A 16,417-nucleotide genomic window follows, 5' to 3' on the forward strand; every position below is an offset into this window, starting at 1 on the left:
TTACATTTTTTTCTTTAATTTAAACAAAATGATAAAAAACAAATGATCCCTTGATGAAAATTTATGAATAATTTTATTTGTCTTTTTGAAAGCATTTTTTGCTGTTTTATGTAATGAAATTCAATATTTAGGAGTGTAAAATATTTATTATCATACATTTTTTTGACATCATTTTTCCGTTTATGTTTTTCTCAGGACGTGGTTTGGTTTTATTTTAACTGCATCAATATTCTTATTTCATAACAAGACAAATTTTTCTAGTTTTCATGTAATATTGTTTTGATAATTGTCTGAATCTAAATTTTTGGATTCAACTAACTTGATTGTATTAGGGGCTAGCAAATTTTAAACGTTGCAATTTATCTTTTAGAGACAAAATTTACACATTTCTTTTCGGAAGAAGTTTTATGATATCAAAAGGAAATTCTTTGAAAAATAACTTTTATTAAATTAGTATTTATAATTATCTACCGCCGTCTGTAACGCTGGACGGAATTAAAATTATATCCACGTTTTCAGTCTACGGCATTATCAAAAGTTAAAAACCAATATAGTTTTTGGCGCCTAGCAACAGAGATAGAGTTATTACTTGATAAAATACACTGTTTTATCATTTAATAATAGACTGTTTTATAGATTGCTTAAACAGACTGTTTTATCACTTAATAATAAACTGTTTTATCACTTAATAATAAACTGTTTTATCACTTAATAATAAACTGTTTTATCACTTAATTATAGACTGTTTAAATAGACTGTTTTATCACTTATAATAAACTGTTTTATCACTTAATTATAGACTGTTTAAATAGACTGTTTTATCACTTAATAATAGGCTGTTTTATAGACTACTTAAATAGACTGTTTTATCACTTAGTGTTTATCACTGACTGTTTTAAAGACTGCCTAAATAGACTATTTTATCACTTAGTAATAGACTGTTTTATAGACTGCTTAAATAGACTATTTAATCACTTAATAATAGACTGTTCTATAGATTTATTAAATAGACTTTTTTATCACTGTGAGAATAAAGATAAGCATAAATAAACAGCAAAGATCTAGATTCGAAATTTTTACTATTTTATTTTAATGCTGATTCATTATATAATCTATTCATGGGCTAAATTGTAAATTATTTATAATATTTCTTTCAGCATTTTTAACGTATTTATTTGGCTCTGCATTTTTTTTTTCTACTAATGAATCACTATTTATATCAATTTGATTTTTAATGATTAATTCTGATTTGTGAGTTCGGAAACATTATAAAAAGAGAAAGTACCTTTGCAAAGAAACAAAACTCCTAATATTATTTATGTATTATGCATAAAATACACATGAATCAGAGAACGATCACCCCTGAACCAGTACCCCCAGTGGTATTACTTTCAACATGGAGGACTTTGTGACCATGGCAAATTTACACATGTGCCAATCACCACACACACGGAGAATCTTCAGCCGGCGGGATTCGAACTCGCAATCCAACGCCCTACCAACCAGGCTATGCCGGCCCTAAGTTAGTCATTTAGAAAATGAATTACACTCTCGTAGCGAAAATTAGTTCCTGATTAGGTGAGAGAGGTTTAAGGTACTGAATAAAACATAAATTTAAACGAAGCTGCAGATTAGATTCCCAAGCAATATATTAAATGTATAGCATACAAAAATCTAGCTCTTAATATATGTCACCAGCACATTGAGGAAACATTAATTTTATTTCTTCATTTCTTGTCATTAGACACAAGTCGCTTGTATGCATATTGCTCTATTAAAAAAAATTACAACAACGTGGCTTTATGAGTATAGATAAATGATAAATATGCATTCAAGATCTTTGATCAAATATTTACATCACATGATGTCTTCCAACTTTATCAAAATAGATTCTTTGGAGAGAGAACAGAGTTTTTCTGCCCTCGGCTTCCATATATACTTCCACATAATGGCTCGTATTACATTTTGCTTCATAATATAGAGAAGTTTGTATTTTGGATTTCTTAAAAATTTTGGTATCAAATCTTGTATCTTTTAAAGAGTTCTTCTCTTCCCTCGACTTATCCATATATTCCCACATGATAGCATACGTTATAAATTGTTTCATAGTATAAAAAAGCATGCATTTTTTTAAAATTCTGTATCAAATCTTAAATCTTCTATAGGGTTCTTACCACCCCTAGGACTACTCATATAATTCCGAATAATGGCACTTATTATGCTTTGTTTCATAGTATAAAAAGAACAAGGTGATTAAAATTAAAACACCCGCACTCTGAGCTCTCTATACAGCGAGTTACTCAGTGTAAAGGCTCCACACTTCTTGAACATAGTATTCAAGACATGGGGAGACAGATAACGCGAAAAAAAATTAGTTCCAAAAACGCCGATAGATGGCGCTATACAACCGAAAATATGCTAAAAAGACTCAAAATACTGATTTGTAACACATTTTATTCGAACATATCAAGCATTCAGTCACAAACATCTTATCGGTGCGGGGAAAAATAATCAATATGGTTCCCTTCTTCCAAATGTAAAATCTGCATTCTGTGGACAGATTGCTCAATCGTGGATCGTAATTTTTTGATTGAGATGCTTCTCACATACAGAGTGATACGGTCTTTCAAATCTGCCAAGGTTGCCAGAAGTCCTCGATAAACAGGATTTTTTAAGTATCCCCAACGCCAAAAATCACAAGGATTAAGATGAGTAGTACAAGATGGTTAGGTTGCCGGAAACGCACAACTATCATTAGTGAAATGTTGTCGAAGAAACTGCTGTACAAATGTGTGGAGGCGCTTCATATTGCATAAAAATAATTGTATCAAGACATTGGCGCTGCTGCATTTGGGATACCACAAAATTTTCGAGCATGTTTTGGTACCTGCTAAATTCTCAAGTCAATAAAACTCTCAAAGTACAGCTGCAGCATTTTCTTTGTTTTCATAAAACAACTTCACAAGCAAAGCACGAGACTATCGCTGATAAGAATTGCATTTTCCCAGCTTTATCCCTTTTTATGCTTAAAACAGTAATAGCAAACCAAGAATTTATGCAGAGTTTTGTGCTTACAGTGCGAACTTGCAGCTATAATGACAATTTCAGTTTCTTCACTTTTTATCTTCTTTTTCTCATATCACCAATAAAAATTAAAAAGGAAAAGTTCCATATTGCATGAGTGTGCATTTTTTTTTATTATTTATATCTTTTTAGCATATTTTTGTCGTACAGCGCCATCTATCGGTGCTTCTAGAACTTTTTTTTCGGATAATCTATTTTTCCATGTCTTGAATAGTATGTTCAACAATTTTGGAGCCTTTCCAGTAAGTAATTCGCTATATAGAGAACTCAGAGTAGGGGTGTTTTAATTTTGATCACCTTGTATATGTGTTCTGAGCGCCATCTATCGACGTTTCTAGAACTAATTTTTTTCTGATATTCTGTTATTTCCATGTCTTAAATAGTATGTTCAACAATTTTGGAGGCTTTACAGCAAATTATTCGCTATATAGAGAACTCAGAGTAGGGGTGTTTTAATTTTGATCACCTTGTATATGTGTGCTGAGCGCCATCTATCGGTGTTTCTAGAACTAACTTTCTTTTCGGATAATCTGTTATTTTCGTGTCTTGAATAGTATGTTCAACAATTTTGAGCCTTTACAGTAAGTAATTCGCTATATAGAGAACTCAAAGTAGGGGCGTTTTAATTTTGATCACCTTGTATATGTGTGCTGAGCGCCATCTATCGGTGTTTCTAGAACTATTTTTTTTCGGATAATCTATTTTTCCATGTCTTGAATAGTATGTTAAACAATTTTGAGCCTTTACAGTAAGTAATTCGCTATATAGAGAACTCAGAGTAGGGGTGTTTTAATTTTGATCACCTTGTATATGTATGCTGAGCGCCATCTATCGGTGTTTCTAGAACTAATATTTTTTCGGATAATCTGTTATTTTCATGTCTTGAATAGTATGTTCAACATTTTTGAGCCTTTACAGTAAGTAATTCGCTATATAGAGAACTCAGAGTAGGGGTGTTTTAATTTTGATCACCTTGCATATGTGTGCTGAGCGCCATCTATCGGTGTTTCTAGAACTATTTTTTTTCGGATAATCTATATTTCCATGTCTTGAATAGTATGTTAAACAATTTTGAGCCTTTACAATAAGTAATTCGCTATATAGAGAACTCAGAATAGGTGTGTTTTAATTTTGATCACCTTGCATATGTATGCTGAGCGCCATCTATCGGTGTTTCTAGAACTAATTTTCTTTTCGGATAATCTATTTTTCCATGTCTTGAATAGTATGTTCAACAATTTTGGAGCATTTACAATAAGTAATTCGCTATATAGAGAACTCAGAATAGGTGTGTTTTAATTTTGATCACCTTGCATATGTATGCTGAGCGCCATCTATCGGTGTTTCTAGAACTAATTTTCTTTTCGGATAATCTATTTTTCCATGTCTTGAATAGTATGTTCAACAATTTTGGAGCCTTTACAATAAGTAATTCGCTATATAGAGAACTCAGAATAGGTGTGTTTTAATTTTGATCACCTTGCATATGTATGCTGAGCGCCATCTATCGGTGTTTCTAGAACTAATTTTCTTTTCGGATAATCTATTTTTCCATGTCTTGAATAATATGTTCAACAATTTTGGAGCCTTTACAGTAAATAATTCACTATATAGAGAACTGAGAGTAGGGGTATTTTAATTTTGATCACCTTGTATATGTATGCTGAGCGCCATCTATCGACGTTTCTATAACTAATTTTTTTTCGGATAATCTGTTATTTCCATGTCTTAAATAGTATGTTCAACAATTTTGGAGCCTTTACAGCAAATAATTCGCTATATAGAGAACTCAGAGTAGGGGTGTTTTAATTTTGATCACCTTGTATATGTATGCTGAAGCGCCATCTATCGGTGTTTCTAGAACTAATTTTTTTTCGGATAATCTGTTATTTTCATGTCTTGAATAGTATGTTCAACAATTGTGGAACCTTTACAGTAAGTAATTCGCTATATAGAGAACTCAGAGTAGGGGTGTTTTAATTTTGCTTACCTTGTATATGTGTGCTGTGTGACTGCGATCTTGGTAATACAGAATAGATGGCTCATACTTTGTGACTATGATTTCAATATGCAAGTAGTACAGTATATTGCACAATATTGTACACTATTTATGATATTATATTATATTATTCATTATTCAATAACATTATTTAAAAAGGCAAATATTGTTTAATATAATGCAATACACTCGTGCTATCGAGGTACTTATATCTTAGCAGGTGACCAAGTATGTGTTATTTCACTTTCATCTATGAGAAAAATGGATGTGAACACGTAACAAATACATTAGAATTTTATTCTCACCTTTAACAGTCTTCAGCTGACACTTATATGATTTTATAGGAAGTTTGTGTGGGCGCTGTCCTTTCCTATAACACAATTAGAATATGCTTAAAATGATTCAAGAGAAGATGTAATCGATTTTAAAAAAGAGGTAGGCCCAGCGCTCTACAAACTGCTTTAAGAAAAGTAAACATTAGCACAGCCGCTGTGAATGTGAGGAAAATGGTCAAATCGCATTAAAAGACCTATCACAAAGACTGAAAATACCACACATTTCTCACAGAATGACGTGTTTATGGCCGGTGGGTACAGATATTACTCATAATTATCTTTCAAAACACAAAGTCATGTATATTTCCCATCCTCCTTATAGCCCTGATTTAGCCCCATGCGATAATTTTTTCACAAACTTGAAAAAAACAGCTCCGGACTAAATGTTTTCCATCATCAGAGGCAGTGGTGAAAAATATGGAGAAGATCCTGAAGGATCTATTACAAAATGGCGTCCAATGTGTTTTTGAAAATTGATATAAAGATGGAATAAATGGATTCCAAAAAATATAGAGAAGGTATTTTGAGAAAGGGCATCAAACTTTTGTGGACAGGTTTCAGTATTCTTTTTTTAAATTTATGAATAATCTTTATTGAGCAATTTCAGTACAAAGTCCAAATAAACTGTAGAATATGCTGGCTGTTGTTTGTTTTACAAAGTTAGCTATTATCTATACAAATTTCTAATGCAAGCTAGGGAAATGCATTAAGATATCTGTCATGTTGTCCTTCATTCATCGTTTAAAGTGCCCTTCGAATATGAAATCAATTATTTCAAGCATCACATTATTGTTAAACTAATATGCAAGCTCACATATTTGCGATTAAAGTGATCTCTGATAGTTTAGGCACTCGGAAATTGAATAATGCAACACAGGAAGAGATTTTAGCGACTTAGTAACTCAAACATTGACGACTTAGTAACTCAAACATTGACGACTTAGTAACTCAAACATTGACGACTTAGTAACTCTCGTTTCTAAGTGGATCGCTTGCATGCATATTGAATGAATATTTAAAATCAACTATTTCATCAATGAATCTAATTTTTTAATTAATTTTTGCCAATATATCTGATGTTTCAAAATTTGTTATTTAGAGGAAAGAAGTATTAACATTCTTCTGTATTCATTCATAATTTATAGATAAAATTTTAGCTCTTTTTTAACAAAAAAAAAAAAATACAAAATAAAAGAAGGAATCTCTCCGTTGTTTTCTTATACTCTAAAAAAATTGTGTTCGGTTTCGTATCATAGAGAAGAAAAATGAATATACCTGTTAGACCACATCCCTTTCATCAGTTGGATCTAAAATTTAGGGTTGTCACCCCACCATTCCTAAGCATCCAGGGTATTAATAGCCATTGCTACCGGAGGAGGTGACGAACTGAGATTGCTGACATAAGGGACCAAGCAGCAGCATTCACCATTATTGTCTAACCTCTCTCTTTAGGAGTTACTTCATTTTATTGAAATAGAAGAAACTGAAGATTTTTTTTTTTTTGAAAATGTAACTATTTTTTATTAAAATACAATAAATTACGTCAAAGATATAAAAAAATAGAATGTAAAGACATATGTAACTAAGCCATATAACGAAAGAAACAATAGCCAATTAATTCTAATGTATGATCAGAAAAATCAAGAATGGAAATCCGATTTCTTTTTAACAACCAATTCTGCCCTTCTCAATATGTCATGTTTTCTACATTCTGCTTGCATGTTTAAAATTTTCCTTAAAACCAGCTGGAATGGTCCCCTATAAATTTTCTCAATACGTTCTAATAATCTTGTCATGCCAGAAAACACCTTACAAGCCGGCGTCCTGGCATAGGGGTAGTGCGTCTTCCCCGTGATCTGGGCATCTTGGGTTCGAATCTTGGTTTGGGCATGGTTGTGCTTCCGTTGTTCCATGTGTGAGATGTGTGAATGTGCCCTCCTGTAAAAAGGGGTTGTGCAAGGGAATGAGTGATGCGTGAGTAGCAAAGTCATGCTCTTGGACCTAGTCGGCGCTACTAAAAAAAAAAAAAAAATACAAATAAAAGAGATGCTTCCCCCACCGGCTTAAAATCGCCGTTTTCGTAGCAGCGAGCTTGTCCATGGCAAGTGCTATAAGAAACAACAACACCTTACAAACCACTGATACACAATTGTTTCGAAATATTATGTTATGGCAAAAATGCATTTTTACTGAATCTGTCATGCCAACCTTGGCGAGTCATTTGGCGGTTAATTCCTGGCATGCGTTAATAGCATCCAAAAACTGAATTTGTTTTTTAGACACGTTTTTCTCAACCGACTGAAATAAAAAAAAATGTACACAAAACTGTGCTTGTAGTCACAACATCCCATATTAAATTTGATATATTCAAATCATTTCGTTTTCGAATGATCGCGTTTACTTGTTTTTGAAAGTACAGATCGACAGACAGTCAACCCATAGTTGGATTTCGCTCGAAATGGGATAGGTGGTGAACATTAATGTAAATATTCTATAGATGTTAATTCTGTGTACCGCATTTTATCCATCAAACTATATTCGTTTGTAATCATCGTGTTAAGATGTATGTAAACACTTGAAACTTCGAAAATCGTTCAAAATATCAAATATTTTTTTATTGCTTAATAATGTTCTCTGATCCTTTAGCTTCCAAACGAAACCAAGATGTTGTCAATATTCGAAATATTTCTCGAGTTATAATTATTTTTCATAAGGTGCTTTCATTAAAAACTCTTGTTGCGGACTTTTAAAACTCATTTTATGAAGAATGATATTTTTCCACTATGTTGCTTCATTCAAACAATCATAACTCAACAAGAAATGAACCAAATACAATTATTTATATATCAACATAATCTGCATGATGTAGTGGATGTTTTGTGCCTCAATAAAAGTTATATTTATAGAAATAAATTTTTAATAGCTATTTAAAAGTTAAAATGACAGAAAAAATCTCGCTTTTTCTGTTCATCGTTGATGAAAAAAATGTTTAAAAAAAACTATAAATTTTTATAACTTGATTGAGGCAGACAACATGAAGACTAATATTAGGCATCATTTCCAAGTAGAATTGTGTGTCTGTACAAATTAGAACTTAAGATATCATGTTTCAAAAAATAGGCTGATTAGCTCATTAAATATTAATTAATTAATTAATTAATAATTAGTGAAATATGGTTTTTCTCACTGAAATAAGTTTAAACATATATTAATGACCTACTATGAAAAAACTGGATTTTTAAGTTAAAATTTTAGTGTTAAGCGACAGGACAGACGTACTTACTCTGAACAGATTGTACACAAGATTTAATAAAAATCTACAAATTTGATGTAAAGACCTGTCTACTATATTTCAACCGTCTACCTCAAAGAGTTTTTGAGTTATCTTCTCCACAGACTGACGGACATTTTCCAGAAAATTGTTTTTCAAACGCAGGGAGGTTTAAAAACGTAAAGATCCGTCAAAATCTTGAGTTGGAATTCTTTGACAATTATTATATCTTATACTATGTATGTGGTGAATTGCATATAAGCCAGTAACAGCGCTTCTGTCCGAACAGCTGTTTTGGCAAAATTGTATCGTTACTGGACTGCTAACACGAAGGTTCCAGATTCTATCCTAGCGCGTCCCTTACCGCTTCATTGGTGACACGGACGTGAAAAAGAGTGCTCATTTTAATTCATTGGTGTCTGTGTGTCTTCGCAGGAGTACAGTGTGCAGATGACCCTCCGCGAGCAGTGGCGTGACGAGCGAATGCAGTACGACGACCAAAATGGCCAGGTCCGTTACCTGACATTAACGGATCCGGACAAGATATGGAAGCCAGATCTGTTTTTCTCGAACGAAAAGGAAGGTCATTTTCACAACATCATTATGCCCAATGTTCTCCTCAGAATCCACCCGAACGGGGATGTCCTCTACAGCATCAGGTGAGAAAACACTTCCATCTTCTACTTCTATTTCAGGACGTATGCGACTAAATGAATATTACACGACGTCAAAGGGCGCCAACATCTATATACGCTACAATTATTCGTAAAGGAAGACGTGGAAAATATGATCTAAATCAGCGGGAGTGGTCTCCCAAAACTTTCTCGCATACTCTTTAAAAAACTTATCATGCCAGAGACCGCTTTACATTGCATTGGGATACAATAGTTGCGAAATATTAACTTTTGGCATCCATTTAGAATTTTTGCTGAATTTATCTTGTCATCCTTGGCGAGTGTTTTGGCGATTAATCTCTTGTAAGCATAGATAGTATTACAATGTCGATTGCCGGCGTCCTGGCATAGCGGTAGCGCGTCTTTCCCGGGGTCTGGGCGTCCTGGGTTCCAGTCCCGGTTTGGCCATGGTTGTTCTTCCGTTGCTCTATGTGGGAATGTGCTCTCCTATAAAAAGGGGTTGAGCAAGCGAATGAGTGATGCGTGAGTAGTAAAGTCGTACTCTTGGCCCCAGTTGGCGCTACTAAAAGAACAAGAGACGCTCCCCCATCGGCTTAAATCGCTGTCTTCGTATCAGCAGGCTTGCCCATGGCAAGTACCATAAGAAACAACAACAATATAGAATTCGTATTTTAGATACGCTTTTCTCAACCGACTGAGATAAAGCTTTGACACGAAACTGCACTTGTAGTAACAAAATTTCGTACCGAATTTGGTATATTTGAACCATTATGTTTTTGAATTATCGTGTTTATATAGTTTTGAAAGTAGAGAGAAAGTAGATTTCGAAAGATATTTTTTTGTTCGATTTGGTTAAAAATTTGAAAAATCTCTGCAATATTGATGTTTGATTTGTGCACTGAGTTTCGTCTGTCTTGCTCTCTTGGTTTTGTAGTTATCGTTTTAACTTATATTCTAACAGACGGACGGACAGACAGACTAACATTTTCTAAAAATGTGTCTTATGAATTCATGTAGGTCTAAAACATGAAGATATGTTAATATCTCGAGTTCGGAGTTTTTAACGATTACTAGACAGACAGACAGACGAACATTTTCTAAAAACGTGTCTTATGAATTCACGTAAGTCTAAAACATGAAGATATGTAAATATCTCGAGTTCGGAGTTTTTGACGATTGCTATACTTTTTCTATATTACACATACAAGAATGTAAAAATTCTTGAAACCATTAAAATTGCAAGGTTATGAATAGAAACCAAAAGTAATATATGTTCTTCTAACATTTTTGCATGCTTTCTAGAAAACTACCCGTTTTCTTAAGGTTCAAACTATAGTTTGCAGAGCATCTTATATTCTTAAAAACTAAAATAATACACCAAGCATTTTTGAATTCCATCGGCTTCTTTATTCTTTCAACTTAACAGCATATATTGCAAACCATTACCAGATTCCAAATGGTTTACAATTGATCATCATCTATTATACAAAATATAAACGAAACAATATTAATAAAGTATGTTTATCAAAGAAAAATCGTTTGCTTTTACAATTTAATAACATTTTAACTGAAATAAAAATAGTAGCAGTTATAAAAAGTCTGAAAAGGAATCGTCTGCTAAATGTCTATTTACCTAACAAACATCTTTATACATGGTGATATATCCTTTTTAAAAAAAAGCTTGAAAGAAATGTTCTCTAAAATTCCCGAATACTACTAAGATTGTAAGGTTAAGAATATGAGTCAAAAGTAATTCGCACTTCGACAACTACATATGATGCTTAGATGTTTATACAGACCCATTTCTCTTAACTCCTTCTGTCTAATGGAATTGTGCAAGTTTGAAGTTCGAACTCGCAATGTTAGGGTGCATTGCCGAGTAACAAGACTACTAGACAAAACTGTACACTCCTTTCCGGAGGCTGTTATCTGGCTTATGATGTTACCACCACAATACTCCCCCATCAATCAATCGGTGGAGTTCATCGCTCCAGTTATGGCGAGTGACGAACGTGATTATCGCGCCAAGCTTTATGGCGGGAGACGAGCGTTATTATTGCGCCAAGCGTTATGGCGAGCTTGTGTGAGTGGTTGCTGTTGCGTGTAGATGGCGCCGTGTCAGCTTAACAAAGAATGCGTTTGTTCAAAACCATGGTCACAAACGTGCATGTTGAAGTTCGAATTCACAATGTTGGGGTTCATAGCCGAGTAACAAGACCACTAAACAAAAGTGTACACTCCTTTCCGAAGGTTGTTATCTGGCTTATGAAGTTACCCCCACAGAATATAACGTCCTGAAGAATAGATTCCATTCCCTAATTTGGTAAACAATTCATACTTTTACCAGGATTATCGTAGAAAGAACTATTTTTACGTGATATTTAAAATTTAATCGTACAAATGTCGTATCAAAACGGCTAAAGCAAAATATAAAAAATGATCTCAAAAATTCTCGAGTATTTCTAAGATTATATGTTTTAGAATATGAGCCAAAAGTAATACTCACTTCGGCAATTACATATGATGGCAACATCTTTATAAAGGCCAATTCTCTTAAAGCAGAGCTTGAAAGAAATGATTTCGAAAATTCTCGAATATTGCTAAGATTATAAAGTTCAGAATATGAGCCAAAATTAATACTCACTTCGGCTACAACATATGATGGCAACATCTTTATACAATATGATTTCTCTTAAATTAATGCATGAAAGATGCATTACAGTTATTTCGTCTAGAATGTTCAACTATTAAAACTTTCTTCAGGAAATTCGCGCACTCAAGCAGCTGAGGTACCTCAAGTTACAATGAAAACCTTGAGAATATTTTTAAGTAGTTCCAGATATATTTAATTCACTTAGACTGTCTAAGCTATCAAAATTCTCAGAAAATAGTACAATCAGAAGTATCTAAGACTTATTCGTTACCTATTATATTCATATTACTTATTCGTTAGGAAAAAGTAAGAAAATTTTGAATCTAATTTCCGGTACAATTAATTCACCAGAATAGTTCAAGCCTTCACGCTTTTCAGGAAATTGGTGTAGTCTAGATCTGAGATACAACTTATTTGTAAGAAAAGAGTGACAAAATTTTGAAAGTAATTCACCTAGAGTGTTCAAGCTTTCAAAATTTTAGAGAAAATGCCTCTACCCAGTATTTGAAACATCGCTTGTTTCTATGGTAACAATGAAAATAGTAAATATTCTCATCGCTTGAGGTCATATTGAATAATATTTATACACTGAGTTCAAGTATTCAAATATTCCGGAAAATTTAATTTTAGGAAAATTTAATTCAGGAAATTTAATTTTATAAATTTATACTCTGAGTTCAATGTTCAAGTATTCAGGAAAAAGGCTCCGTCAGAAATCTGAAATATCTCTTGTCAGAATGAAAAATTTTTGAAAATAATTCGGGATACAATAATTCACCTAAAATATTCAAATATTCAAAATTTTAAAGAAAATGTCTCTACCCAATATCTGAAATATTGCTTATTTGTATCGAAACAATGAAAACAATAATTCTCAATCTCATATTGAATAATATTTATACTACGAATTTCAACATATTATTTCTATACAAATTTCGAAAACAATTCAAGTTAACAATTATTTCAATGAGAATGTTCAAGTATTCTCAGGAAAATGGAGCAGTCAAACATCTGAAATATCGCTTGTCAAAATGAAAAATTTTTGAAAATAACTCAAGATACAATAATTCACCTAAAATGTTCAAATATTCTAAATTTTAAAGAAAATGCCTCTACCCAATATCTGAAATATCGCTTATTTGTATGGAAACAATGAAAACAATAATTCTCAATCTCATCGCATAAGGAAAAATTGAATAATATTTATACTAAGAATTTCAACATATTATTTCTATACAAATTTCGAAAACAATTCAAGTTAAAAATTATTTCAATGAGAATATTCAAGTATTCTCAGGAAAATGGAGCAGTCAAATATCTGAAATAACTCTTGTCAAAATGAAAAATCATGAAAATAATTCAAAATACTTTAATTCATTGAGTTCAAATTTTCAAAATTTTAGAGACAATGCTTCTACCTTGAATCTTAGATACAGCTTGTTTGTACGAAAACAATTAGATTCGTGATTTATTCTCTTCGTTTAAGGCCACGTTAAATAACGTTTATATTCTGAGTTTCAACATATTAGTTCTATACAAATTTTGAAAACTATTCAAGTTACAGTTATTTCAGCGGGAATGTTCAAGTATTCTTAAGAAAATGGAATGTCAGAATGAAAAAATTTCGGAAATAATTCAAGATCCTTTTAATTCAAAGTGTTCAAATTTTTTTAATTTTAGAGACAATGCTTCTAACTTGAATCTGAGACACCTCTTGTTTGTGTGAAAACAATAAGAATCATAATTTATTCTCTTCACTTAAGGTCATTTTGAGTAATATTATACTCCGAGTTTCAACATATTATTTCTATGCAAATTTTGAAAACAATTCAAGTTAACAATTATTTCAATGATAATGTTCAAGTATTCAAAAATCTGAAATTATCATGAAGTATGAAAAAAACTGAACCGCAGTCAAAAATCTGAAATATCTCTTGTCAAATGAAAAATCATGAAAAAATTTTGAAAATAATTCAGGATACAATAATTCACTTAAAATGCTCAAGTATTCAAAATTTTAGAGAAATGCCTCTACTTAGTATCTGAAATATCGCTTATTTGAATAGAAACAATGAAAATAGTAATTTATTCTCTTTGCTTAAGTCTATATTGAATACCGTTTATACACTGAGTTTCAACTTATTATTTCTATAGAAATTTTGAAAACAATTCAAGCTACAGTTATTTCAGCCAAAAGTTTCCAGTATTCTTAAGAAAATGGAGCAGTCAAAAATGTGTAATGTCTTTTCTCAGAATGAAAAATCATGAAAAAATTTTGAAAATAAGATACCTTTAATTCAGAGTGTTCACATTTTTTAAATGTTCAAGACAATGCTTCTACCACTAATCTGAGACCCCGCTTGTTTGTACGAAAACACTGAGAACTATAATTAATTTCTTCGCTTAAGGGCATGTTGGGTAACACTTATTCTCTGAGTTTCAACTTATTATTTCGTATACAATGCTTTTTGTGATCATTTAAACAAGAAAAGAGAGTTTTCGCCAACTCTGTACAAACACAGAATAAAAACTATTGAAAAGAATACTTTTTTTCAATTTCAAATCTCCTTTTGAGGAGAAACCAATAAAAATAGAAGAGATATAAATCCTGTACTCCTATTTCTCAAATGAATTCTAAACCAAGCAAAACAACTTTTGAAAGTCATAAAGGATCTTTTTTTATCACATTCCTTTTTTTTACCCTTTTCTACGAGGTATTTTGTAGCTTTACAGAATTTTCTTCTCTACAATAGCGGCAATATATATCTGTATGAGGAGTAAAATATAAGATTGTAAAAGCAAAATAAAAAGAAAAGTTACATGTTGAAACATCGCGATGCATTGCTTTTTCATAGAGAATCAGTGTAAAACACTTCAAACCCTATTGTTATAGATTGCAGACTGTTTTTACGTGCCATTTGAAAATTGATCTCTGAATTCCCAGGAGTTATCTATAGAAATTGGGTTCTTTTATAGATGTGTTCCTCTTTTATTTCGAACAAAAGCGAAAATATTCATAAAAATGTTGAGGTTTGTCATAGCAATTTTAATTTAATTTTGAAATTTACTTACAGCCGTTGAATAAGATATGATTTTATTTTATTGCTTTATTCAGATCAACAGCATATTTAGATGTTCACTCTAAATATACTGTTTTGTAAATTTAGAAAACAGTAAATATTCTGTTCTAAATATACTCTAAAAATATTTTTTACAAGCACTGAGTCCCCCCACCCCTACGAAAGATTACTTAGTTTTGTCTGCTGATACAAAAGAAATGTTTGAAAAGATTTATAAAAAAAAAATTGATAGTCGCGTATTTTCCAAAAAAAGATAATAGTTGATGGTGATGATGTCTTGTCTGCGTTACCACGGAAAGGGGGTGCAGTAGCTTCTGAGAATAAAGGCCCCTGAGCACCCGGGGGCAGAAGTCTGACTTCTAGCTCATATGAAGATGAAACTCACACAATTGCTTGCAGAGCCCTTTTTTTTACAGGGGGGGGGGCTTTCACACACCTCACAGATAGAGCACAGTTGAAGAAAAACCATGCCCGAACCGGCATTCGAACCCAGGACGCCCAGATCACAGGGAAGATGCGCTACCCCTATGTAAGGATGCCAGCAAAAGATAATAGTTCACAGCTCTTAAAAGATAAATAACAAATGAATTATCCAATAATTTTTTTCTCGCCGACGGAAAATGCATTTTGATTTAAACTTTTTTTGCGTGCCGGCGTCCTGGCCTAGGGGTAGTGAACCAGGGGTGTCCCTGGTTCAAGTCCTGGGTCGGGCATGGTTGTTCTTTACTCTGCTTCCCTTCTGTGAGGTGTGTGAAACAGCCCCCTGTAGAAAGGGGTTGTGCAAGCAAGTGTGTGAGTGTCATCTTCATATGAGTTTAAAGTCGGACTTCTGCCCTCGGGTGCTCAGGGGCCTTTACCCTCAGAAGCTACTGCACAAACCCGGCTTAAGCCTTTATTTACTGAATTATGTTGCCATCAATTTTTCAACTTCATTTTTGCACCAGCAGTTAAGTTTTCTTGCAGAATAAACCCAGGGAACCCAAGAAAAATATTTTAATAAATAGAAATATCTTAATTAATTTAATTATTAATTAAATATTTTTAATTCCCACTTTTAGATTATATTAACTTCTTGCTATTTCGGTTACATTCTCCGTATTCTTTAGAATACCATCATCAAAAATTGTCATATTACGAAGATATAAACCAGATTTAAATGGTACTTTTAAGTACCGTCAGTAAATAAAGGGTTAAATCGTGTGTCAGCGGGCTTGTCTATGGCAAGTGCTATAAGTAACAACATCGCATGTTTTTGTTATTCTGCTTATGTGGGGTTTTTTATGGCGCCATCTTTAGGAGAATCGAGAAATCATGGAAATGTTTAAAAGCAAGGACTTTTTATCTAACGGTTAGTTGGGCT

At 32.6% G+C, this 16,417-nt stretch overlaps 1 protein-coding gene across 1 annotated transcript in view; it reads left to right on the top strand.

Annotated features, from left to right (window-relative positions):
• The window catches only part of LOC129975711 (glutamate-gated chloride channel-like), a 525,971-nt gene that overhangs the window by 484,868 nt on the left and 24,686 nt on the right, over positions 1-16,417 (top strand). The window contains exon 7 of the mRNA XM_056088870.1: positions 9,125-9,348. Coding sequence (XP_055944845.1) covers positions 9,125-9,348 — 224 coding nt within the window. The remainder of the gene's footprint in view (positions 1-9,124; positions 9,349-16,417) is intronic.

This window comes from Argiope bruennichi, chromosome 7 (genome assembly GCF_947563725.1).
Source record: "Argiope bruennichi chromosome 7, qqArgBrue1.1, whole genome shotgun sequence".
Lineage (NCBI taxonomy): Eukaryota > Metazoa > Arthropoda > Arachnida > Araneae > Araneidae > Argiope > Argiope bruennichi.